This window comes from Eleutherodactylus coqui, chromosome 1, assembly GCF_035609145.1.
Source record: "Eleutherodactylus coqui strain aEleCoq1 chromosome 1, aEleCoq1.hap1, whole genome shotgun sequence".
In the NCBI taxonomy this organism is placed as follows: Eukaryota; Metazoa; Chordata; class Amphibia; order Anura; family Eleutherodactylidae; genus Eleutherodactylus; species Eleutherodactylus coqui.
Genome location: NC_089837.1, coordinates 64,054,969 through 64,078,082, shown reverse-complemented (window position 1 = coordinate 64,078,082; position 23,114 = coordinate 64,054,969). Strand labels below are relative to the sequence as shown.

General features: G+C 52.2%; 1 protein-coding gene across 2 annotated transcripts in view; it reads right to left on the bottom strand.

The window, feature by feature from the left end:
- PUM2 (pumilio RNA binding family member 2) overlaps positions 1 to 23,114 on the bottom strand; it is a 53,488-nt gene that overhangs the window by 19,437 nt on the left and 10,937 nt on the right. For both annotated transcript variants that reach the window (XM_066596861.1, XM_066596870.1), the window contains exons 2-8: positions 18,916 to 19,234; positions 10,181 to 10,249; positions 8,131 to 8,239; positions 3,298 to 3,485; positions 2,496 to 2,668; positions 1,424 to 1,694; positions 602 to 704 (exon numbers count right to left, since the gene is read on the bottom strand). In XM_066596861.1, coding sequence (XP_066452958.1) covers positions 602 to 704; positions 1,424 to 1,694; positions 2,496 to 2,668; positions 3,298 to 3,485; positions 8,131 to 8,239; positions 10,181 to 10,249; positions 18,916 to 19,221 — 1,219 coding nt within the window. In that variant the 5' untranslated portion in view covers positions 19,222 to 19,234. The remainder of the gene's footprint in view (positions 1 to 601; positions 705 to 1,423; positions 1,695 to 2,495; positions 2,669 to 3,297; positions 3,486 to 8,130; positions 8,240 to 10,180; positions 10,250 to 18,915; positions 19,235 to 23,114) is intronic.

Genomic DNA, 23,114 nt, shown 5'->3' with positions numbered 1-23,114 from the left:
GTCAGCACAGATCATGGCAGTTAGCAGAGATATCAAATTATGGTCACTTCGTTAGCCTGGGCATTTCTTGCCGGATTGGACAGCTTTGGGTTATAGTGAAGACCCCGAGGCTGGCTAGGGACGGCGACCATTGTTAAAAGGGTTTGTCTTATGAAAACAAGTTATCTTCTATTCACAGGATAGGAAGTATCTTCTTGATGAGTGGATCCGACTGCTGCACCTCCATGGATCCCAAGAAAAGGCATTCAAAGCAACCTGCAATGAAGGCAGCAGGGGTAGCACATGCACGCTGCGGCTCAATGGAACTGCCAAAAACAGGCAAGCAACTGAACTAGGCCTTCTCTGGCAGTCCCATCGAAATGAATGAGGCTGAAGTGTGCGACCACCGCTGCTCTCAGTGCGAGACACTCTGGATCCCCGTTCTCAGGATCAGTATGGATCACAGCGGTCAGACCCCTGCCGATCAGCAAGTTATCTCCGATCCTGTTCATCCACCATTGGCGTAGACATAGAAGGCTAATGTTAAGGCACAGTGTCACACACATTCAACAGAGGAATGGAATCCAGTATTTACACTGTACAAATGGAAGGGATCACGTACCGATGTGAGGTTGTTGGGCAGCTGCCAATGCATATTGTTGCTGCTGTTGTTGCTGGGCTGCATTTAATTGCTGTACTGTTAACGCATTCGGCCTCTGGAAGAGCTATGGGGGAAAAAACAACAAACACTTAAGATTAGCTATAGGCAAAACAAGCTTTATAAATTAAAAGGAAAGTACTAACTCGGCCTAATAAATATACATAATATTATATAAAAACACATATCCCATTGTGGCATGTAATATGCAGCAATATAGGCTATGGGGATTTAACATATGGATGTTACATACGCATTACACACGTGAAAAATGTGTGCATAATATGCAGTGACAATACGTCCGTGTGAATGAGTCACTTTTCAGCAGTCATCTCATTATAATTATCATAGGCAGGATTACAATGAAAGGTGACCACGATGTATAGCCAACACAGAATCTACCATTCATAGGAGACGACAATCACAGCCCACCTGCTCCCCCTCCCTGCACGAGCCGCAGAGCATACCCACAACACAACATGCCATTTCCATAAACCAGTTTCTTATTTCAATTTAGCTTCTGTAAGGCAAATTCCTTAATGTTGTTTACAGCAGCTCAAACAAGATGCCCCCCCCCCCTACCCCATGGTCATGCATAGACCATAGAAAAAATATTACAAAAATCTACAAAGCAAAAAGCATAAAATGTATTTTAATATCTGGTTTTAGTTTGGAAAAAAATCCATAGGTCATCCACGTCATGGTAGTCCTGCACAGCATGATAAGGCGATGCAAAAAAAGAGGAAATAAATACTAATGTAGGCAACCAGTTCTTCTAGAACGAACCTGCTGCTGGGTGTTGTAGTCAAACAGCCCAACGCCACCTCCTGCAGAGTCCATTGGTAGTGGGTTGCCGGGGTAGTCAAACTGCAGGGAATCCAGGCCGACTTGTTCTATGCCATCCAGGGTAGGCCCTTCAGGACCTGAAAACTCATCTGCGAGGGGCTTGTTGACCATAGGGTTTGAAAGCTGCCCCAACGCCTCAGTCACATTTTGGTTCTGGCCAATTCTGTCTGCTATTTCTGTTGGAGAAGCTTGGCGACTTCCTGGAGTGCGGCTGTCAAAAAAACAAGCAAATGAAAAACACAAATCAGTGTTTTAATTACAGAAATCTAATAGCAAATACTAAATTGTGATGACTTCCATCTAAGGCCCCGTGTATTAGGCAGATTTCACACAAATGTGCATTTTTTGCATCTGCAATACGAATGAGTGTCTCAGTCCAACCGTGAGTCTAATGACCAAAGCTCTGAGCATCACAGATTTCTAAAATGCTCCGAGTCTAGGTCCGCAGACTCGCGGTCAGGCCAAACACTTGTCGTATTATAAAGGCATGAATTCTGCAGTCATACGTTTGTGCGAAACGGGCCCTATAGACGGTCATAAAAACAAAAGCGGTTTTCAAGACAAACATGATTGATGACCTATTCTCAGGAAAGGTCATCAATAGTTAATCACTGGGGACCTGCCTATCAGGATCCCTGGTGATGAGCTGATCGCCTGACCTGCTGTCATTGCAGTGGGGCTGGATGTCATCATCAGAGTGAAAGATGGAAGCATCATAGAGGGCTTCACTCCCATTGAAATTAATGAGCGCTCTGCCTCCTGTTACACTTCCACATCCGACCTCGGTGTCAGAGTGGTAAGTGCCACACGTGTAATAGGAGGTTTCAGCTCACATTGATTTCAATGGGAGTGAAACCATCTATGATGCTTCTGCCTCTCACTCCCATAATGATCAGCTGATTGCCAGGGTTCCCAAGAGGTGGATCCCCAGCGAATAGCTGTTGAAGACCTATCCTGAGGATATGCCAATCAACAGAAAACCCCTTTAAAAGGAGAAAGTCTTCGCTCTTACTTAAATTCTTTGCAGTCGGCATCAATCCCATTAGGAAGTCCTCGGCCGTTTAATTTGGAGACGTCATCGCCATCGACAGACATCAGATCACGTTTCTTTTCTTCTTCGAACGGAGAAGCTTTGCCTTTCTGCTCCACTTTCTCTGGTCCATCTAAATCACAGTCTCTTGCACCCTGTGGGAGAAAAAAAAAAAAGCACAAGTCAATAACTCCTTACATTCCGTGGAAATCTTAACCGTATCAATCCAATTTTGGGTTCAGGGTTTCCTAGGGGGCTTTCTCTTTCTGCCATTATACAATGGCACCATCTGCTGGCTAGTGCCAGTACTGCGGTATGGGATATGCTGAAGAGGCCCCTGACAGAGCGGCGAGTAATATACAGTAAGAATATCCTGCTGGACGTCTTCCGACATCAGAGCTGTACAGCATTCAATCAGAATTTCTTTAAACTTCAGACAGTGGATTGGAAAGGGTTAAAGGGCTTTTACAGAAGCAAACTATAGATAAACTATTTTGGGGATTGGCGAGGATCCCAAGCGGCAGAGTGACGGGAGAAAGCAGCAATACCGCTCTCTATCCATCTATACAGAGATATATATCTCTATATATACACACACTCCTCCATATCCATCCACTAACGAGGATGTGAACAGAGCCTTGTTCTTGTCCAGCATTAGGCATAGCCCAAAGAATCCGGTTTACCCATCCCTTGGACCATGGCAGGCTGTGCACCCCTAAACTGAAGTATATACACCGCCTGGTTAGGTTTTCAGTTTCTTTTAATGGTAACACCAGACACTCACGTAGGCTCCTTTCCTGAATCTGGGGTCCAGCTTGTCGGCCGGTGAAGAGCTCAGGACATATTCCACCATGCTTACTCCCAGACCACCACTTTCCGAGCGTGGAGACAGCACAGAGTTGACATCCTGATTTCCCTGAAAGCCTTGTCCGGGTCTTCTCTGCATCATAATGGGTTGTGACATGGAATGGTCTGCAATAGAAGAATTTGTAAAGCAATCAAAACCAGACCTCTCCATTTACATCTTACAACTGGACCCCCCCCCCCCCAATCATTTGTTTTTGGGGTCTTGTCGGTAGGTTCCTAACACAAACACAATTGAAACGTTAGGCAAGAAATTAAGAGGAAAGCCTTTTAGGCTGAGTTTACACAGGGCGGATTTGCTGCGGAAATTCCATGCAGAATTTCACTGCGGCCGCTAATCCCAGGATTAGCTAGGAGTGTGGACGAGATTTGTCAAAAATCTCATCCACACGGGACGGCCAATCTGTCGCGGCAAAGCCGATGCCATGGCGCGGATTCCCCGGCTGCAGCATGTCTATTTGTTTTTATTTTCCCCGTTGCGGCCGTGCTCCTCTCTATGGGAGAGACGGCCGCAACAGAAAAGCAGACGGCCAAGCCGCCCCAAAACCTGCGGCTAAGTGCCACGGGTTTTGAAGCTGCGTTTCTCCGATGGAAATCTTGCGTTTTTCCGCTGCGGCAAAACTGCGAGATTTCCGGCGGGATTCCGCCCTGTGAGAACCCAGCTCACTTTGGGAAAGTTTTTCCTTCATCGGTTACTTTCACTCTTCGTCTTTAGTCCAAGTCTATAATATATGCTGAGAGCTGTATAAGATGCAAGGGGTAAAGGGAACATAGATCCCCCAAATGTCAGCAGGATTTCCTGACCTATATAACGTATGCTAATAGCACGCACTATTCTGCAGGATGCCTCTACATAATTTACTACACCATCCTATACCGAAAATAAAGCCCGATGTCTACAAGCTGGACTGCGCCCTCCATTGGCTGAATGAAGCACTACGGCTACTTTTCATGCTGGGAGCTTTACTGGCATATACGGCAGTCAACCCAATGTGAAGAGAGATTAATATTGCGTTTTGGGTAACAATGTGCCTTTTAGCACCTAAAAACACAAAAAAAATGACGGAGCACATCCTTGTAATGGCTTCAGGCCACAGTATTTTTGGACATAAGGGCTTGCTCGCCTTAACATGTAATGCACAGTGCATAACTCCGCCGATAGCTTGCATTTGACCACAGGGCATGCAGCAACGTACGGACAGATGCGCTCATCCATAGCAAGAGCATTCAGCGCTTCTAACCATTCAAACAATGTCGTGCTCCACAAACGTCAGAGGTAGACGATGAGTTCACTCAGGAGTAAAATAATCTAAATATTTTATTATGTTCAATCGAGACGCATTTTAGGGCCTCGGCCCTTCCTCAACTTGTCTGTTGCTTGAGGAAGGGACCAAGGCCTTGAAACGCGTCTTTTGGACATAATATAATTATTAGAGTATGTTCCTTAACCGGTCATCACATTTGAACCCCATAAACTACATTAGGGGGGTCCAAGGAGCTTGTGTTTCTTACTCACCAGTCCCCCGTATCAATGAGTCGTCTCTGTGAAATCAGCATGCACGCGCCTCTCTCATTGTTCCCCATGGGAGAGCTTGCACAACGTACCATGTGTACGGTTTTCTTGAGGGCACGGCAGTGGAAAGGGGGGACCCGGTGAGTATAAAACCGCTCCCCAGTATTTCTGTCCCCTCACCTTTGTGTTTCATAACATAGTTTAATGAAGCTCAAGGATGATGACAGAAGCTTTGTGTTATGCCGTTCTTTATGTTCCCTTTGTCCAAAAAACTATTCAGTGTGAAAGCATTACGTTATCGGACATTCTGGAAATTACTTTTCTGCAACACTTGAAATAATTAGCTTTGTTATGGCGGTCAGGGCGTCCGGACTTCAGAGAGGAAGGCCCCCCCCCCCCCACTTAAGACCCAGTTGGTCAGATACTATTCAGAACTTCTCATGCTGCAAAAAAAATTGTGAAGCTGCAAATTTTAAAAATCAGGGAAATGGGGAACTTTGAGGGGAAAACAAAACAGAATAATGAGAAACTAAAAAGGTATTGCAAACACCCTTGGAAACGCATGGCCTGAGGGAGCATGGTGTGACGTCCGCCTCTGGTGCTCTACGAGTCAGGCGCTGCACCCCAGGCCCCGGCACTAATGTGACAGTGACTGGGATAAGAAACAACTGTTACATCAGTGTCCGGAGGCTGAGCTGCCACGGCAATGGTATAAGCTCCATCCACCACTGGTAGTCCTCTATACTGAACCCACAGCGGCAGAGGAGCCACATGGGACAGAACATGAAAATGAGTGTGACACTCTTGGTCAATGAGGGTCGCCTTCAAAAAGGGCCAATTGTAAGACTGTATAGTCTTAGAGGGTCCAAGTAATATTAGGGTCCCCATGGTGAACCCTGTTGTAATAGTGTTCCTAATAGTGATAAGTAACCCCCTGTATTGGCCTCTGGCCAGGCAGCATCCCTACAGTAGCCGCATAGCCTCTGTACATTGACTCTTCCTCGGCGTACATGATGGCGCACACAGATGCCAATAAGGAAAGGTCACAAACGCTGCAGGCCGGGTGAGTGGAACGCCTGTAGGGATGCTGCCCGGCCCGAGGCCACATAAGACGAGGTGGCGGGCTGGATTCGGCCGTGCAGGCCTTAAAGTTGGACAGGTGTGGTTTAGACAATACCACCCCCCCCCCTTCCTGATTGCTTTATCAAGCCTTGCTGCCTTTCAACATAGAAACTAAAATGACGCAGGAGAAATGCAGCAACGCCTGACCTGCGGGATTTTATAAGATCTGGAATCTGAGGAATCTAAGAGACGGGACACAGGGACGCGTGTTCGGGGATAAAAGGCTCATAACATTGCGAGGCTTTACATAAAAATGTGGGAAGGAGCCAGGCACGATGACGCACCATCTCCATCCAGAGAGGAGCAGTAGTGATCAATGTGTCAGTCTGCATCTGTTATGGACTGGTCACACTGCAGTCAAAAGCTACCCAACGGCTTGACTATCCCTGCTGTATATACTGTATGAGCATAGCGATCGGGCATTGTTAGCAGCTCATGGAAGTGGGGGGACCCTAAAAATAAAGTTTGGTGCTATGCCCCCTTCTCTGCACTGCAGCCCCCTCAGGCGTTGGACCCCCCACTGTTCGCAGATGCTAGAGATATATTCTACAGGTATAAGATGGAAATAACACTCCAGCTTCCTGCTCTGTAACAGAAAAGTAGTGGCGAAGAACGCCTGGCACAACCTGATCAGACGTGCAGCTCATCCCCTGTATGTAGTGCACTGCAAAGTCTCCCTGGCAGCCACTACAGCAGGACTCTGTGGCAACACTGAACTGCAGAGGAGTTGGAACGGGAAGGGTTGTCATGATAGCGCATCAGCCTGAGGCCTAAAGTCTGCACTGATATTACAGCATGAAAGGAATGTATGCCGAATCCCCATATACTTCTCAATAGGTTCTACACCAGGATCACAGGTTACCCCTATTCACAGAGATCACAGAAGGGGGCGCTGGTCATGCAAGCACGCTTAACCACCATTCACTTTCAATGGAACTCCAGTATTTCCGTTAGCCCCATTGAAATGAAAGGACCGCTGACCACATATGATCGGCCTGCGCTACTTTCATTCTGGCGTCACTGCGGGGGAAGAAGCGACAGGCAGAAGAGGACACAGAACTCCCATTCTTGAGATCGGTGAACCTGGAACAACCCCTTTAATATAGTTATTCCGATAACCATGTTCTTTAAAAGGGCCTCCGTCATCACTGGTGAGTTATTGGGCTCTAAGGTGAAGGGTGCGGTGGCTGCAGGGAGACGCTTGTTATAACCGCCAGGTCTCCTATGTACGGCAAGCGTACACAGCACGACTGTTTTCAGAAGGCTAAGTGCGCCTCATTCATTTCTACGGGACAGCATGCTTTCACAGCCTTGATGCATGATGATTCCTAGGGGACACAGGGCTGGAATGCCTTAAGGCTATAAGTGCGCCTCATTCGTTTCTACGGGACAGCATGCTTTCACAGCCTTGATGCATGATGATTCCTAGGGGACACAGGGCTGGAATGCCTTAAGGCTATCTAAATGGAATATTAGAGACATTTTGGGGACTTTCACGCTATCGTTCAAAAAATAGTTGGATCGTGTGAATTTAAATGATAATTGGTCAGTGTAAACACGGCCATCAATTGAACGAGAATTCAGTCAACATGTTGTTGCTTGTGAGCAGCGATCATTTAGCAGTTCACTTTCACTGGTACCATGCATATGAACGACTGAATGATATAAATGAAATGACAAACAATTAATTCGCTTGTATTAGACTGCCTGTCCACGGGTGTTGCCATATCCCGCCGTGAGAGCTGCTGCCCGGGGAGCAGGAGCCATCTGGCGGATCTCCGCGGTGAACCTATCTGACAGATAGGCTGACCACGGAGAATCGTGGCAATTCGCAGCATGCTGAGATTTGCTGCCCGCGAGCAGAGAATCGCTATGATTCTCTGCTCGTGGACAGGGGGGCTGCGTGCACTGCGTTCCTCGCGGCCGGATTATCGTGCGGGGACCGCAATGCAAAAACGCCTATGGACAGGCAGCCTTAACAGGCTGCACGATCGAACTCTGCAATCAATCGCTCCACGTGAAACAAGCCTCAGGACAAGCGCGAACCTCTCACCGTGCTACCAGATTGCACAAAACAAACAAAACCAAGACTAGAATAAAACTTTAAGGAGAACTTACGAGACGCTCCCCACGTATTCTCTGAATGCCATTCATCTGGAAGGAACATCCCTTTCTGTCCATCTTTGGCTGGGTTTTCCGGTTCCCAAAACTTTTTGGCTGGTAGAAGCTTTGAAAAATACAAAAAGGACAATAATCAAACAGGGCAACATCAGTTTATGAAAACTCAGAGTGTAATAAGCCAAAAACAAAAACTATACCGTCTAAATGTATTGCCCACAAAAACACCCCATCCAAAAAGTGTGGATGCTCTACAGCGCTCTAAACAGACTTATTCTTAAAAGGAATATCCCGTCCACCCAGAGCACCATTAGTGTGGTTGGTAGTGAACATGAGAGCAGGAGCGTACTAAAAAAATGCATCACCCGGCTCACTGTTACATCCCTTAATAGTACCCTAACTCAGTCCATGGTGTTGTGGGGACATGACAGCTCCCCTTTAAACTAGGCCATCAATGTCAAATCGGTCGAGGTCTGTCGCTCTTATATCAAGGAAAGGCAGCATGTCCCAGAAGCCAGGTATTTTCTTATACGGAGATCACCTGTGTGCAGGGCTAAGGGGTGTATTCACATGGGGTAACACAGACACGTCCCAAAAGCATGTATACTTGCAAGAGTTTTGATAAATCTTCCTAGCAGACTTCTTTAGGCGAGTACTGTGGGCACGCTCTACGCAAAAGTCACTACGCAGGGAGGGGGAGGAGGCGAGTTATAGTTATAATTTTTAGGCAATAGTGGATCCTGCAGCATTTGCTTCCTTTACAATAGAGGCATCATTGTAATCCTTCCCCAAGCTGCCCCCAGTGTACACAAGTGGTATTGCAATATATTTTAGTGTAGTTCTAGGAACAGCTTTAACAGCTCCTTCAGTTAAAGTACATACATGTACAGTTTTGTCAATGTTTTGTTTCTTGCAGAGCACAAGTGGGGGAATAAACCGTAAGGAGGCTTAAAGGCCGTTTGCAATGAGATTTTTGCAGCAACTTTGAAGGAGTTTTTTTGCATGGAACTGTTCGCAGCACATCTTTATTATTCGGCCAAGATTAGTACAGATTGAGTCAGAATTCACCTCCTCGCCTGAAAGAGTGGAATCCGTACCGCAAATCCGCTGCTGTAATTGACATTGTAATTGACTCGCTGCAGATACTAAATCCGCACCGCAGGTCGATTTTCGCATGGATTTTGAGCATATAAGTTTTTTTTGCAGTGTCCATGAGATTTTGAAAAGCTCATCCACTTGGGCTGTTCTTGTAAATGCCGTGTATAATCTGCAGTAAATCCGCCCCGTGTGCATAAAGCCTTATTGTCTCATGAAGGCAGACTCATTTGAAGAAACTGTTACCCCGATTTTAGGTGTACTCACAACAATTGGGCAAGTTTATTTTTTGCATCGGCTTAGAGAAACTTTGTGGATTCTTGCAGCATTTATGCATACCCTCTGTTTTCACATTAAGGGCCTTCTACATGGGCCAATATTAGTGTTCATTCATCTGATTATTGTGCCACGTAACTCAGGCAGTAATCAGCCGACAGATGAGCAAATGTGCACTTATTGGCCAATTATATCTTGTGTGCTACTGAACAAATCATCATCATTGCCAGCAGCACACGTCTCCATGTTGGGGTTGTTTCCAGCTGGAGGCACCATCACAGATATGGCTGCAAAGACCGGAATAAAAAGTGCTGCATGCACCAAAACTGGGCGGTAAGTGGGCAGACCCGATTGTAGTCACTGTGGTTTCCCGGCACGGTTCGGTTCCGTCCAGCGACAGAACCAGCCGCGGAGATTCTCCTTTCCTGAATAGATCAGGAACCGGGATCCAGCCTAAACAGGGGGTGCGCCTCCAATAATGATGAGTGTATGGGGTATGATCACTCGCACCCCATAGAGTCTGATCAGCCTGTGTTCAGGCCACTTAATCGCCAGTTTGTGCTAAACATTGTAAAACCACCCTTGCCCAAAAGAGAAAAGACGAGGAAATTTCAATGTACGGAGAACCGTAAATCTTTTTAAAATGCTACTTCCATCTACACAAGACGAACACGCTTACCTCTCCCATTCCTCGAGACTCTAAGGCCAGCGCCTGGAAGTCATGATTCATGTCATCTGTGGACCTCACCTAGAAACGAGAAATACGGCTATAAATGATCCGGCGGAAATGTTATTCATGCACAAGTAATATCCTCGGCCAACCCCGGAGTGCCGAGTACTGATGCAGGAGCTGCAGTATGTAGGAAGCAGGACCCATCTGCAGGCATTGCCATTTCGCTGTAACAGAGTAACAGGGGGGGTTTTGTAGATGACATAATTGGCAAAGAAGGGAATTTCAGGAATTTATTTACATGCACCCCTCCCCCCTTCTGCAAGATCCTCTATACTGGTTGACGTCTATGGACTCTAAAGGCACACCAGCTTATGCTTGAGCTAGGTGCCCAAATACAGGAAACAACCTTCGTGTTACATCTGCAGCAAGCATGTGTTACGTGTGCCGTTCTGTGTCCTCAGTAGTTCAGTCCATGTGTCCAATCTTTGTTTTAAGTCCACAAAAAAAAAAAAAAAAAAAAAAAAAGAAAATCTAAATTTTTGTTTTCTGCAACTTTAAAAGTAAAAAAGGCATCCGAGTTCTGTCAGTTTTTTCTATCCTCAATTGGCGAGTCTTGTCTGTAAATGGATCGGTTAAGTGAACGTGATGAGCTTATTCACGGATGAAACGCGCCAATCATTCGGGATGCAGAGAAAAAAAATGAATTGGGTCTATGATTTAGGATTACAAGTGGGCGACAAAGTGCAGTCCAAAATAAAAAATGGACACTCAAACTGCATTCGGACGACAAGCCTGGGTACAACACGGATGATCTCTTCTGAGCTCACGTGCCGGTCACATAAATGGGATAGGTAATCAGAGACTACATTGTAGTCTGCGTTTAAATGCGGTGGATCTGGATGTGGAACTGCAGTGGACTTCATCCCATCGATTGCTGGTGTGACATCTGCTGTGGATCTATGCCACAATCCGCACCAAATGGTCCCGAAAATCCACACCAGATCCACTAAGCCTTAAACCAAAAGTTTATGGGTTGTATATATGAGCCCCAAAGAGCAAATACAAGTTATTTCGTATACTCCACCTTGAAGGGATTTCCAAAAAATGACCAATTTTATGACGCATCAATCTGAGACAACTGGTGGATGTTGTGGCACATGAGAAACTCACAACAATCCCGAAAATGAGCCAAGGAGAATGGGAAAAATAATCGGTTTGCAGATTTTGCTTTACGTTTTTCTTTCCTCCCTCCTGGCATTGACAAGCAGTCCTGCGTCTGTGTGGCCTTGCTGGAAGCATTCTGCATCACACAACTGCTTGTTAAATCTCAAGTCGTATCGAGCGCTTGTGATCATCCGAGGCTCCGGCCACACAACATGGCAACGCTGTCACCTATACATATATACACACACACATATACACATATATATATATATAAGCAGCTACCGTACTTTATAGGTATGATCGGTGCAACTCCTTTTACACCCCCCCAGCACTAGACTCTAGACTAATATAGAACCAAAAACAGGGAAGTGTCCGATTCCTGACAATCACACACTGACTGCAGCGACCGTCAGGGAAGTGAAACAACCCATCTGTGGGGCGCGCTGACCTTTATTACTGCCTGGAAAGTCTGAAACTCTTACAGCCCTATTAACTAGAAAAGACAAGATTTTCACGTATTTGCAATAAGGTGGATGAGACTCTATGAAAGAACTGATCACTTCTGCCCAGAGATTTTGGTGCCCCCCCTCTAGGTCCTATTATAACTGAGTAGGGCCATGTGAGGTGGGCGCTACCCTAAGGCTTGTGCAGGTAGTGTATCATATACAGTACATGGCAAGAAGGATGTGGACACCGGACAGTCACACCTATGGGAGGGCTCAGTCACATTAGTGCTATGCATTTCGTTTCCAGGCCAGAAAAACAAAACCCAAACGGCCAAATGGAAGTCATATGATGGAACGAAAAAGACCCCACTGACTATAATGGGGTCTGTTCGGTTTACGGATGCAGCGCTATTCCTTCCTGCTCTTTAATTCAGACGTTGATGTGACACACGGCAGACTTGGGGCCTTCTTTAAGCTCCCAGCTGAAATGACAAATGAGAAATGCTGTCGGACAAACTACTGTTCGGCCAACAGATATTGACAGTGTATGAAGGCATTAAACTCATTACACCGACTTCGTCTTCATAAGACCGGGCTCACATGACCGGATCGGATTCCGTAGGTTGGAGGCTCGCAGTCTGCCATAGGGACCCCGCGTAGAAGCGCCTAGGCTCGCAGTCTGCCATAGGGACCCCGCGTAGAAGCGCCTAGGCTCGCAGTCTGCCATAGGGACCCCGCGTAGAAGCGCCTAGGCTCGCAGTCTGCCATAGGGACCCCGCGTAGAAGCGCCTAGGCTCGCAGTCTGCCATAGGGACCCCGCGTAGAAGCGCCTAGGCTCGCAGTCTGCCATAGGGACCCCGCGTAGAAGCGCCTAGGCTCGCAGTCTGCCATAGGGACCCCGCGTAGAAGCGCCTAGGCTCGCAGTCTGCCATAGGGACCCCGCGTAGAAGCGCCTAGGCTCGCAGTCTGCCATAGGGACCCCGCGTAGAAGCGCCTAGGCTCGCAGTCTGCCATAGGGACCCCGCGTAGAAGCGCCTAGGCTCGCAGTCTGCCATAGGGACCCCGCGTAGAAGCGCCTAGGCTCGCAGTCTGCCATAGGGACCCCGCGTAGAAGCGCCTAGGCTCGCAGTCTGCCATAGGGACCCCGCGTAGAAGCGCCTAGGCTCGCAGTCTGCCATAGGGACCCCGCGTAGAAGCGCCTAGGCTCGCAGTCTGCCATAGGGACCCCGCGTAGAAGCGCCTAGGCTCGCAGTCTGCCATAGGGACCCCGCGTAGAAGCGCCTAGGCTCGCAGTCTGCCATAGGGACCCCGCGTAGAAGCGCCTAGGCTCGCAGTCTGCCATAGGGACCCCGCGTAGAAGCGCCTAGGCTCGCAGTCTGCCATAGGGACCCCGCGTAGAAGCGCCTAGGCTCGCAGTCTGCCATAGGGACCCCGCGTAGAAGCGCCTAGGCTCGCAGTCTGCCATAGGGACCCCGCGTAGAAGCGCCTAGGCTCGCAGTCTGCCATAGGGACCCCGCGTAGAAGCGCCTAGGCTCGCAGTCTGCCATAGGGACCCCGCGTAGAAGCGCCTAGGCTCGCAGTCTGCCATAGGGACCCCGCGTAGAAGCGCCTAGGCTCGCAGTCTGCCATAGGGACCCCGCGTAGAAGCGCCTAGGCTCGCAGTCTGCCATAGGGACCCCGCGTAGAAGCGCCTAGGCTCGCAGTCTGCCATAGGGACCCCGCGTAGAAGCGCCTAGGCTCGCAGTCTGCCATAGGGACCCCGCGTAGAAGCGCCTAGGCTCGCAGTCTGCCATAGGGACCCCGCGTAGAAGCGCCTAGGCTCGCAGTCTGCCATAGGGACCCCGCGTAGAAGCGCCTAGGCTCGCAGTCTGCCATAGGGACCCCGCGTAGAAGCGCCTAGGCTCGCAGTCTGCCATAGGGACCCCGCGTAGAAGCGCCTAGGCTCGCAGTCTGCCATAGGGACCCCGCGTAGAAGCGCCTAGGCTCGCAGTCTGCCATAGGGACCCCGCGTAGAAGCGCCTAGGCTCGCAGTCTGCCATAGGGACCCCGCGTAGAAGCGCCTAGGCTCGCAGTCTGCCATAGGGACCCCGCGTAGAAGCGCCTAGGCTCGCAGTCTGCCATAGGGACCCCGCGTAGAAGCGCCTAGGCTCGCAGTCTGCCATAGGGACCCCGCGTAGAAGCGCCTAGGCTCGCAGTCTGCCATAGGGACCCCGCGTAGAAGCGCCTAGGCTCGCAGTCTGCCATAGGGACCCCGCGTAGAAGCGCCTAGGCTCGCAGTCTGCCATAGGGACCCCGCGTAGAAGCGCCTAGGCTCGCAGTCTGCCATAGGGACCCCGCGTAGAAGCGCCTAGGCTCGCAGTCTGCCATAGGGACCCCGCGTAGAAGCGCCTAGGCTCGCAGTCTGCCATAGGGACCCCGCGTAGAAGCGCCTAGGCTCGCAGTCTGCCATAGGGACCCCGCGTAGAAGCGCCTAGGCTCGCAGTCTGCCATAGGGACCCCGCGTAGAAGCGCCTAGGCTCGCAGTCTGCCATAGGGACCCCGCGTAGAAGCGCCTAGGCTCGCAGTCTGCCATAGGGACCCCGCGTAGAAGCGCCTAGGCTCGCAGTCTGCCATAGGGACCCCGCGTAGAAGCGCCTAGGCTCGCAGTCTGCCATAGGGACCCCGCGTAGAAGCGCCTAGGCTCGCAGTCTGCCATAGGGACCCCGCGTAGAAGCGCCTAGGCTCGCAGTCTGCCATAGGGACCCCGCGTAGAAGCGCCTAGGCTCGCAGTCTGCCATAGGGACCCCGCGTAGAAGCGCCTAGGCTCGCAGTCTGCCATAGGGACCCCGCGTAGAAGCGCCTAGGCTCGCAGTCTGCCATAGGGACCCCGCGTAGAAGCGCCTAGGCTCGCAGTCTGCCATAGGGACCCCGCGTAGAAGCGCCTAGGCTCGCAGTCTGCCATAGGGACCCCGCGTAGAAGCGCCTAGGCTCGCAGTCTGCCATAGGGACCCCGCGTAGAAGCGCCTAGGCTCGCAGTCTGCCATAGGGACCCCGCGTAGAAGCGCCTAGGCTCGCAGTCTGCCATAGGGACCCCGCGTAGAAGCGCCTAGGCTCGCAGTCTGCCATAGGGACCCCGCGTAGAAGCGCCTAGGCTCGCAGTCTGCCATAGGGACCCCGCGTAGAAGCGCCTAGGCTCGCAGTCTGCCATAGGGACCCCGCGTAGAAGCGCCTAGGCTCGCAGTCTGCCATAGGGACCCCGCGTAGAAGCGCCTAGGCTCGCAGTCTGCCATAGGGACCCCGCGTAGAAGCGCCTAGGCTCGCAGTCTGCCATAGGGACCCCGCGTAGAAGCGCCTAGGCTCGCAGTCTGCCATAGGGACCCCGCGTAGAAGCGCCTAGGCTCGCAGTCTGCCATAGGGACCCCGCGTAGAAGCGCCTAGGCTCGCAGTCTGCCATAGGGACCCCGCGTAGAAGCGCCTAGGCTCGCAGTCTGCCATAGGGACCCCGCGTAGAAGCGCCTAGGCTCGCAGTCTGCCATAGGGACCCCGCGTAGAAGCGCCTAGGCTCGCAGTCTGCCATAGGGACCCCGCGTAGAAGCGCCTAGGCTCGCAGTCTGCCATAGGGACCCCGCGTAGAAGCGCCTAGGCTCGCAGTCTGCCATAGGGACCCCGCGTAGAAGCGCCTAGGCTCGCAGTCTGCCATAGGGACCCCGCGTAGAAGCGCCTAGGCTCGCAGTCTGCCATAGGGACCCCGCGTAGAAGCGCCTAGGCTCGCAGTCTGCCATAGGGACCCCGCGTAGAAGCGCCTAGGCTCGCAGTCTGCCATAGGGACCCCGCGTAGAAGCGCCTAGGCTCGCAGTCTGCCATAGGGACCCCGCGTAGAAGCGCCTAGGCTCGCAGTCTGCCATAGGGACCCCGCGTAGAAGCGCCTAGGCTCGCAGTCTGCCATAGGGACCCCGCGTAGAAGCGCCTAGGCTCGCAGTCTGCCATAGGGACCCCGCGTAGAAGCGCCTAGGCTCGCAGTCTGCCATAGGGACCCCGCGTAGAAGCGCCTAGGCTCGCAGTCTGCCATAGGGACCCCGCGTAGAAGCGCCTAGGCTCGCAGTCTGCCATAGGGACCCCGCGTAGAAGCGCCTAGGCTCGCAGTCTGCCATAGGGACCCCGCGTAGAAGCGCCTAGGCTCGCAGTCTGCCATAGGGACCCCGCGTAGAAGCGCCTAGGCTCGCAGTCTGCCATAGGGACCCCGCGTAGAAGCGCCTAGGCTCGCAGTCTGCCATAGGGACCCCGCGTAGAAGCGCCTAGGCTCGCAGTCTGCCATAGGGACCCCGCGTAGAAGCGCCTAGGCTCGCAGTCTGCCATAGGGACCCCGCGTAGAAGCGCCTAGGCTCGCAGTCTGCCATAGGGACCCCGCGTAGAAGCGCCTAGGCTCGCAGTCTGCCATAGGGACCCCGCGTAGAAGCGCCTAGGCTCGCAGTCTGCCATAGGGACCCCGCGTAGAAGCGCCTAGGCTCGCAGTCTGCCATAGGGACCCCGCGTAGAAGCGCCTAGGCTCGCAGTCTGCCATAGGGACCCCGCGTAGAAGCGCCTAGGCTCGCAGTCTGCCATAGGGACCCCGCGTAGAAGCGCCTAGGCTCGCAGTCTGCCATAGGGACCCCGCGTAGAAGCGCCTAGGCTCGCAGTCTGCCATAGGGACCCCGCGTAGAAGCGCCTAGGCTCGCAGTCTGCCATAGGGACCCCGCGTAGAAGCGCCTAGGCTCGCAGTCTGCCATAGGGACCCCGCGTAGAAGCGCCTAGGCTCGCAGTCTGCCATAGGGACCCCGCGTAGAAGCGCCTAGGCTCGCAGTCTGCCATAGGGACCCCGCGTAGAAGCGCCTAGGCTCGCAGTCTGCCATAGGGACCCCGCGTAGAAGCGCCTAGGCTCGCAGTCTGCCATAGGGACCCCGCGTAGAAGCGCCTAGGCTCGCAGTCTGCCATAGGGACCCCGCGTAGAAGCGCCTAGGCTCGCAGTCTGCCATAGGGACCCCGCGTAGAAGCGCCTAGGCTCGCAGTCTGCCATAGGGACCCCGCGTAGAAGCGCCTAGGCTCGCAGTCTGCCATAGGGACCCCGCGTAGAAGCGCCTAGGCTCGCAGTCTGCCATAGGGACCCCGCGTAGAAGCGCCTAGGCTCGCAGTCTGCCATAGGGACCCCGCGTAGAAGCGCCTAGGCTCGCAGTCTGCCATAGGGACCCCGCGTAGAAGCGCCTAGGCTCGCAGTCTGCCATAGGGACCCCGCGTAGAAGCGCCTAGGCTCGCAGTCTGCCATAGGGACCCCGCGTAGAAGCGCCTAGGCTCGCAGTCTGCCATAGGGACCCCGCGTAGAAGCGCCTAGGCTCGCAGTCTGCCATAGGGACCCCGCGTAGAAGCGCCTAGGCTCGCAGTCTGCCATAGGGACCCCGCGTAGAAGCGCCTAGGCTCGCAGTCTGCCATAGGGACCCCGCGTAGAAGCGCCTAGGCTCGCAGTCTGCCATAGTGACCCCGCGTAGAAGCGCCTAGGCTCGCAGTCTGCCATAGTGACCCCGCGTAGAAGCGCCTAGGCTCGCAGTCTGCCATAGTGACCCCGCGTAGAAGCGCCTAGGCTCGCAGTCTGCCATAGTGACCCCGCGTAGAAGCGCCTAGGCTCGCAGTCTGCCATAGTGACCCCGCGTAGAAGCGCCTAGGCTCGCAGTCTGCCATAGTGACCCCGCGTAGAAGCGCCTAGGCTCGCAGTCTGCCATAGTGACCCCGCGTAGAAGCGCCTAGGCTCGCAGTCTGCCATAGTGACCCCGCGTAGAAGCGCCTAGGCTCGCAGTCTGCCATAGTGACCCCGCGTAGAAGCGCCTAGGCTCGCAGTCTGCCATAGTGACCCCGCGTAGAAGCGCCTAGGCTCGCAGTCTGCCATAGTGACCCCGCGTAGAAGCGCCTAGGCTCGCAGTCTGCCATAGTGACCCCGCGTAGAAGCGCCTAGGCTCGCAGTCTGCCATAGTGACCCCGCGTAGAAGCGCCTAGGCTCGCAGTCTGCCATAGTGACCCCGCGTAGAAGCGCCTAGGCTCGCAGTCTGCCATCGTGACCCCGCGTAGAAGCGCCTAGGCTCGCAGTCTGCCATCGTGACCCCGCGTAGAAGCGCCTAGGCTCGCAGTCTGCCATCGTGACCCCGCGTAGAAGCGCCTAGGCTCGCAGTCTGCCATCGTGACCCCGCGTAGAAGCGCCTAGGCTCGCAGTCTGCCATCGTGACCCCGCGTAGAAGCGCCTAGGCTCGCAGTCTGCCATCGTGACCCCGCGTAGAAGCGCCTAGGCTCGCAGTCTGCCATCGTGACCCCGCGTAGAAGCGCCTAGGCTCGCAGTCTGCCATCGTGACCCCGCGTAGAAGCGCCTAGGCTCGCAGTCTGCCATAGTGACCCCGCGTAGAAGCGCCTAGGCTCGCAGTCTGCCATCGTGACCCCGCGTAGAAGCGCCTAGGCTCGCAGTCTGCCATCGTGACCCCGCGTAGAAGCGCCTAGGCTCGCAGTCTGCCATAGTGACCCCGCGTAGAAGCGCCTAGGCTCGCAGTCTGCCATAGTGACCCCGCGTAGAAGCGCCTAGGCTCGCAGTCTGCCATAGTGACCCTACGTATAACCGCCTAGGCTCGCAGTCTGCCAGAGTGACCCTACGTATAACCGCCTAGGCTCGCAGTCTGCCAGAGTGACCCTACGTATAACCGCCTAGGCTCGCAGTCTGCCAGAGTGACCCTACGTATAACCGCCTAGGCTCGCAGTCTGCCAGAGTGACCCTACGTAGAAGCGCCTAGGCTCGCAGTCTGCCATAGTGACCCTGCGTAGAACCGCCTAGGCTCGCAGTCTGCCATAGTGACCCTGCGTATAACCGCCTAGGCTCGCAGTCTGCCATAGTGACCCTGCGTATAACCGCCTAGGCTCGCAGTCTGCCATAGTGACCCTGCGTTTAACCGCCTAGGCTCACAGGCTGTCATGCGCAGTACAGATGACGCTGGTACCCGCAGCCCTACGCAATGTGTCGGAGACCAAAGAAGAACCGTCCCTACCCTTATGAGTGGCAGTTATCCCATATTTAAGGAACGCGCGTTAAGAAAAAGCAGTTGATACAGTATTTCAATTCTATAAGCTATGACAGAAAGTACTTACGGACGCCTCCATGCCGTCTCCTGTCGGCCAGCGGTGTTTATTTGTGTAGCCGTTCACCTGTTCTCCAGCTTGCCTCTGGAAGAAATATCCCACCGTGGCATCGTCCTGTGAGCGGCCGCTCAGAGGCATCTGGGCACCGGCAACCCCAGGAGGAATGGCATGTGGGTTGTTTCCAATGGGCCCCGATGTTGCTCCTCCAGGGGGCATCCCAACCCCCAGTGCCTCCTGCCCATTACTCGCATGCATTATGCCTCTTGACTCTTGCCAAGCCACTTCATTCATGCCTGCGGCGCATGGGACGTTCATTCCACATAGGCACCTAGAGGAGAAAGAAAAAAGTCAATAAACTGATGGACTGATAAACAAGAGTTATCTACAGAAGGCAGACAACCCCGATCATTACAACACTGGACTAATATGGCTGCACAGGAAACAATTTGTGATCCGCCACCTTACAGTGATGCTCATTTTATAGTTTTTTCCCCCATTCTACTGCTTCCTGTCGCCATCCTTTGAACCCCCCCCCCCCCCCCAAACTTTTTCCATTGACAGAGCAGACGAGGGCACTTTTTTTGTGGGGCGAGCTGTAGTATCCAGCGGTGCCATTTTGGGGTACAAACATTTTGATCACTTATTAAAATTTTTATCTTGGGAGACGGTACCTAAAAAACTGCAGTCCAGGCATTGAACATTTATTCTCTGCTTGCTTTCATGGTGTAAGACGAAGAATGGGAGGTTTTAATAGAAGCTGACATTTTTTTATTCTGAATGGGCGCGTAATAAATGTTGTACACACACGGACGTGCAGCGTTTATACGCAACATCACCAAGTGACAGAGTAAAGGGGGGGGGGGGGGGGGGGGGGACAAAAAAAACACCCAAAAACTAGTGATATGCTGTCACGCAGCGCCCAAAAAATTGCTGCCATACTCGGCGATAGGCGGCTCACAGAGCGGTAAAATGCTGCATTATACACGCCGAGTTTTACCACACGCTTGCCCTTAGTAGGAAGACATCAATGGCAGGCCTGGGGGCCATTGCACAACTGCCACGGTGACCGGATGGCATCCTTCAGGGCGATTGGGACACAGCACTGCCTCCCCTTGTCAGGTACAGCGGGTCGCAACGGTCAGCATCGGAGATAACGCTGAACCCACCTGTTGTGGCTGGCTGACAGCTGCCCAAAGAACGCCAGCACCTGTTACCTATGGAGTGGCTCTGCTCCCAAGCCCACTCCATACGCTGACCCCCATCACGAAAGGCCATCGTTTACCATTCATTATCCAATGTAAAGCGTCTAAGTTGTGGGAACGCGCTTACACGGCCATATCGGAGGAGGGGGCGCCGAAATAGTAGGTAGAAAAAGGGAAGTGTAAAGCCACTGGGGGAGGAGAACAAAAAACAAGGTAAGAGAAAGAACCCGCCCGTTCTTGTAAGGAACATGCAGGCGAAAAAAAGGTTTCTTCTGCAGAGTCTGCGATGAGTCCCGACGTGTCAGAGAGGCTCTTGTGGAACGCTGGAAACCACGGCGGACATAGCCGCGATCACTAGCGTTAGACACCGGCGCGGGGAAGGAACGCCTCCATCCAAGAGGAATCTGTCAGGGAAGTTTTACACATATAAGCGGATGTAAGTGTTGTTTAATGACCAACGTACAGAGAGGAGCCCTTCGTACCCATAAGGCCTCATTCATAAGACAGTGCCGAAATACTGGCACTAGTAATCACTGCGTACTTACAACACAACCATAAAAACTCATCGGAGGCGCTTGATTTTAGTGCATGTAAAAAGCAAGGGACTATCCGTTTGTGTGAACAGGTATCATTCATCTACCAACGACTACCTGTTCGCAGTGACAGGAGGCCGGAAGAGACCTCCGCTGCGCTTTTGGTTGGGTAATAACTGATAGATCGGTGGGAGTCCGACCGCCTCGGCCATCTCCAGCAGCACCGCTGACATGGAATGGAGCGCAGTGCGCTAGCACCACCTTACCTTCATCCATTCATTCATTGCTATAAGAGAAGAATCCAAAAAGTGAGGCGGACGGCAGGGCGGTCCTCTCCGTTCACAAAATCCATAGGGGGTCCCAATGACGGGACCCCAACTGATTTATCAGTGGTTCCCCACCCTGTGGATGGGTGAAAACTTGAAATTATGTCATCTAACTAAAATAGCCCTTCAACCTGTTACTAAGGGCGGCTTCACACGAACGTAATTCGCTGCGTGCCGCCCGCATGTGACAGTCGCGCAGCCAGTACATGATGACATTGCGTACCTGCTGTGTGCCGACGATTGGCATACGCACCAAGCTAGAACATGCCACATTTCAGGCATATTTTGTGTAGTGTGTGATCGGCCACAAGGGAGCCAAGAGTATTCTGCGTGCAAAACCTGCATGCGGACTATGCCGTACTAATCAGTTCGTGTGAAGGAACCCTAAGGCCTCATGTCCACGGCTAAAAAATACTCGGATCCGCGCCCCATAGGGATGCATTGGATACCCGCAGGTAATTAAATACCTGCGGATGTCCTTTTCTCCTTGAGGTGCGGATTGCTTGTGCGGGAAAACACCCGCAACATGCTCCATTTTAGTGCGGGTCTACCTCAGGGAAGGCTCCCGCAGGCTTCTATTGAAGCCTATGGAAGCCACCCGGATCTGCGGCACACCCGTAGCTAAATTTCTGCTCTCCGGCGCGGGAGCGCAGGAGTTTTTTTTTCAAAAAGTGCATGGCGCATGCACGCGGCCGGTGTGCCGAGCACATCCGCCGGGCCGAAGAAAGAAGATCCGGCCGCGACGGAGGGAAGATCCGCAGCGTCCGGACAGGTAAGTAATTCTTCATGTCCGCGGGAAAGGAGGGACCCGCTGCGGGATTCTGCATGAAGAATCCGCGGCGGGCCTGATTTTCCCCGTGGACATGAGGGCCTTACACTGAGTGCCATAAAAGCAAGTGACATGGTAGAATTCCTGCATCCCACCCCCCTCAAAAAAAATAAAAATAAAAAACTTGCATAAACCATTTTCAATTGATATAATGTACCCTTGTGCCATTCCAAAACTCAACTCTTCCCAACAGTAAAGTCAAAAAGCTGTAGTTATGGACGACTCCGATGAAAAGCAAACAAAACAAAAAAATTTTTTCTCAAGACCCCCAAAAAAACTCCACACTCAAAAAGTTAATCCGACCAGTGAAAATCTGATCAGCAGCCAGTGAGCGGGAGGGTGGAGCGCGGAGGAGAACACAGGTGCCTTGTTGTGGAGACACAAGAGGTGTGCCCTGCGGCCTGCATGACATTATCTGCACCGTGAAGAGAAGAGCAGCTATTTCTGGGATGCGCTCAGCAGCAAACAAAGCCAAGTCTCCCAGCCGCTCTCTAGTACATGCTCATTATCCACCAGCGCCTTGTACCGGCCCCCCTGCGGCGTGTCAAGACCCTCAACGGGTTCCTTTGTCTGAGCCGCATTGAGCACAGAGGGATCCTCACGTTGATACGGTCGCTGCCGCCGACTAGGCCGCAACTGTTAGAAGAAAGGAGTATACAGCAGAAATGGGGCCTTCGGGGCCCATGCTTGGCGGCAGCCGCCTGACGCTGGGTGTAACAGACCGACTGCTAGTAAAACAGGCCTGGCGGAACGAATTGGATGGACAGCGCTGGTGCTACGGGGTGATAGTATATTCGCTTATTTTAATTTTTTAACCCATTGCATATTGTTTAAAAAAAAAAAAAAGCCTTGGAAAACTCTTTTAAGGCTAAAAGCAAAAATTCTGCATTTTAGCCTTTCAGATTGGCAGCATGCTTTAGGAGCAGTCATGGGTAACATGAAATTCTCCGCCCAACTCAGAGGACCTGTGTGATCTTGCTGACCATGCTTTACACTGCAGCTCGATTTGGCTCATTTTAATTAAGAAAGTGAACCTTCTGTACAAACTGAACGGAACTACTTTGCACACTGAATCACTGGGTTCCCAACCTCTGAGATCTGCTCTAAAGCCAGTAACCACCGCCAGATGGGGAGGAAGTGATGCACGGAGTTTGTACACAACTTCTGCCTTGACAAGAATATCACCAGGTCGCCAGAGAAAGTGCTGACGGAGTTGGATGCGTCGTTACACAACTGCGCCAATGTCGAGGCAGGTACAGACACCCAAGAACCCTCAGTGGTGGATCCAAGCGTAAGCGGACGTATATAGTACAAACAC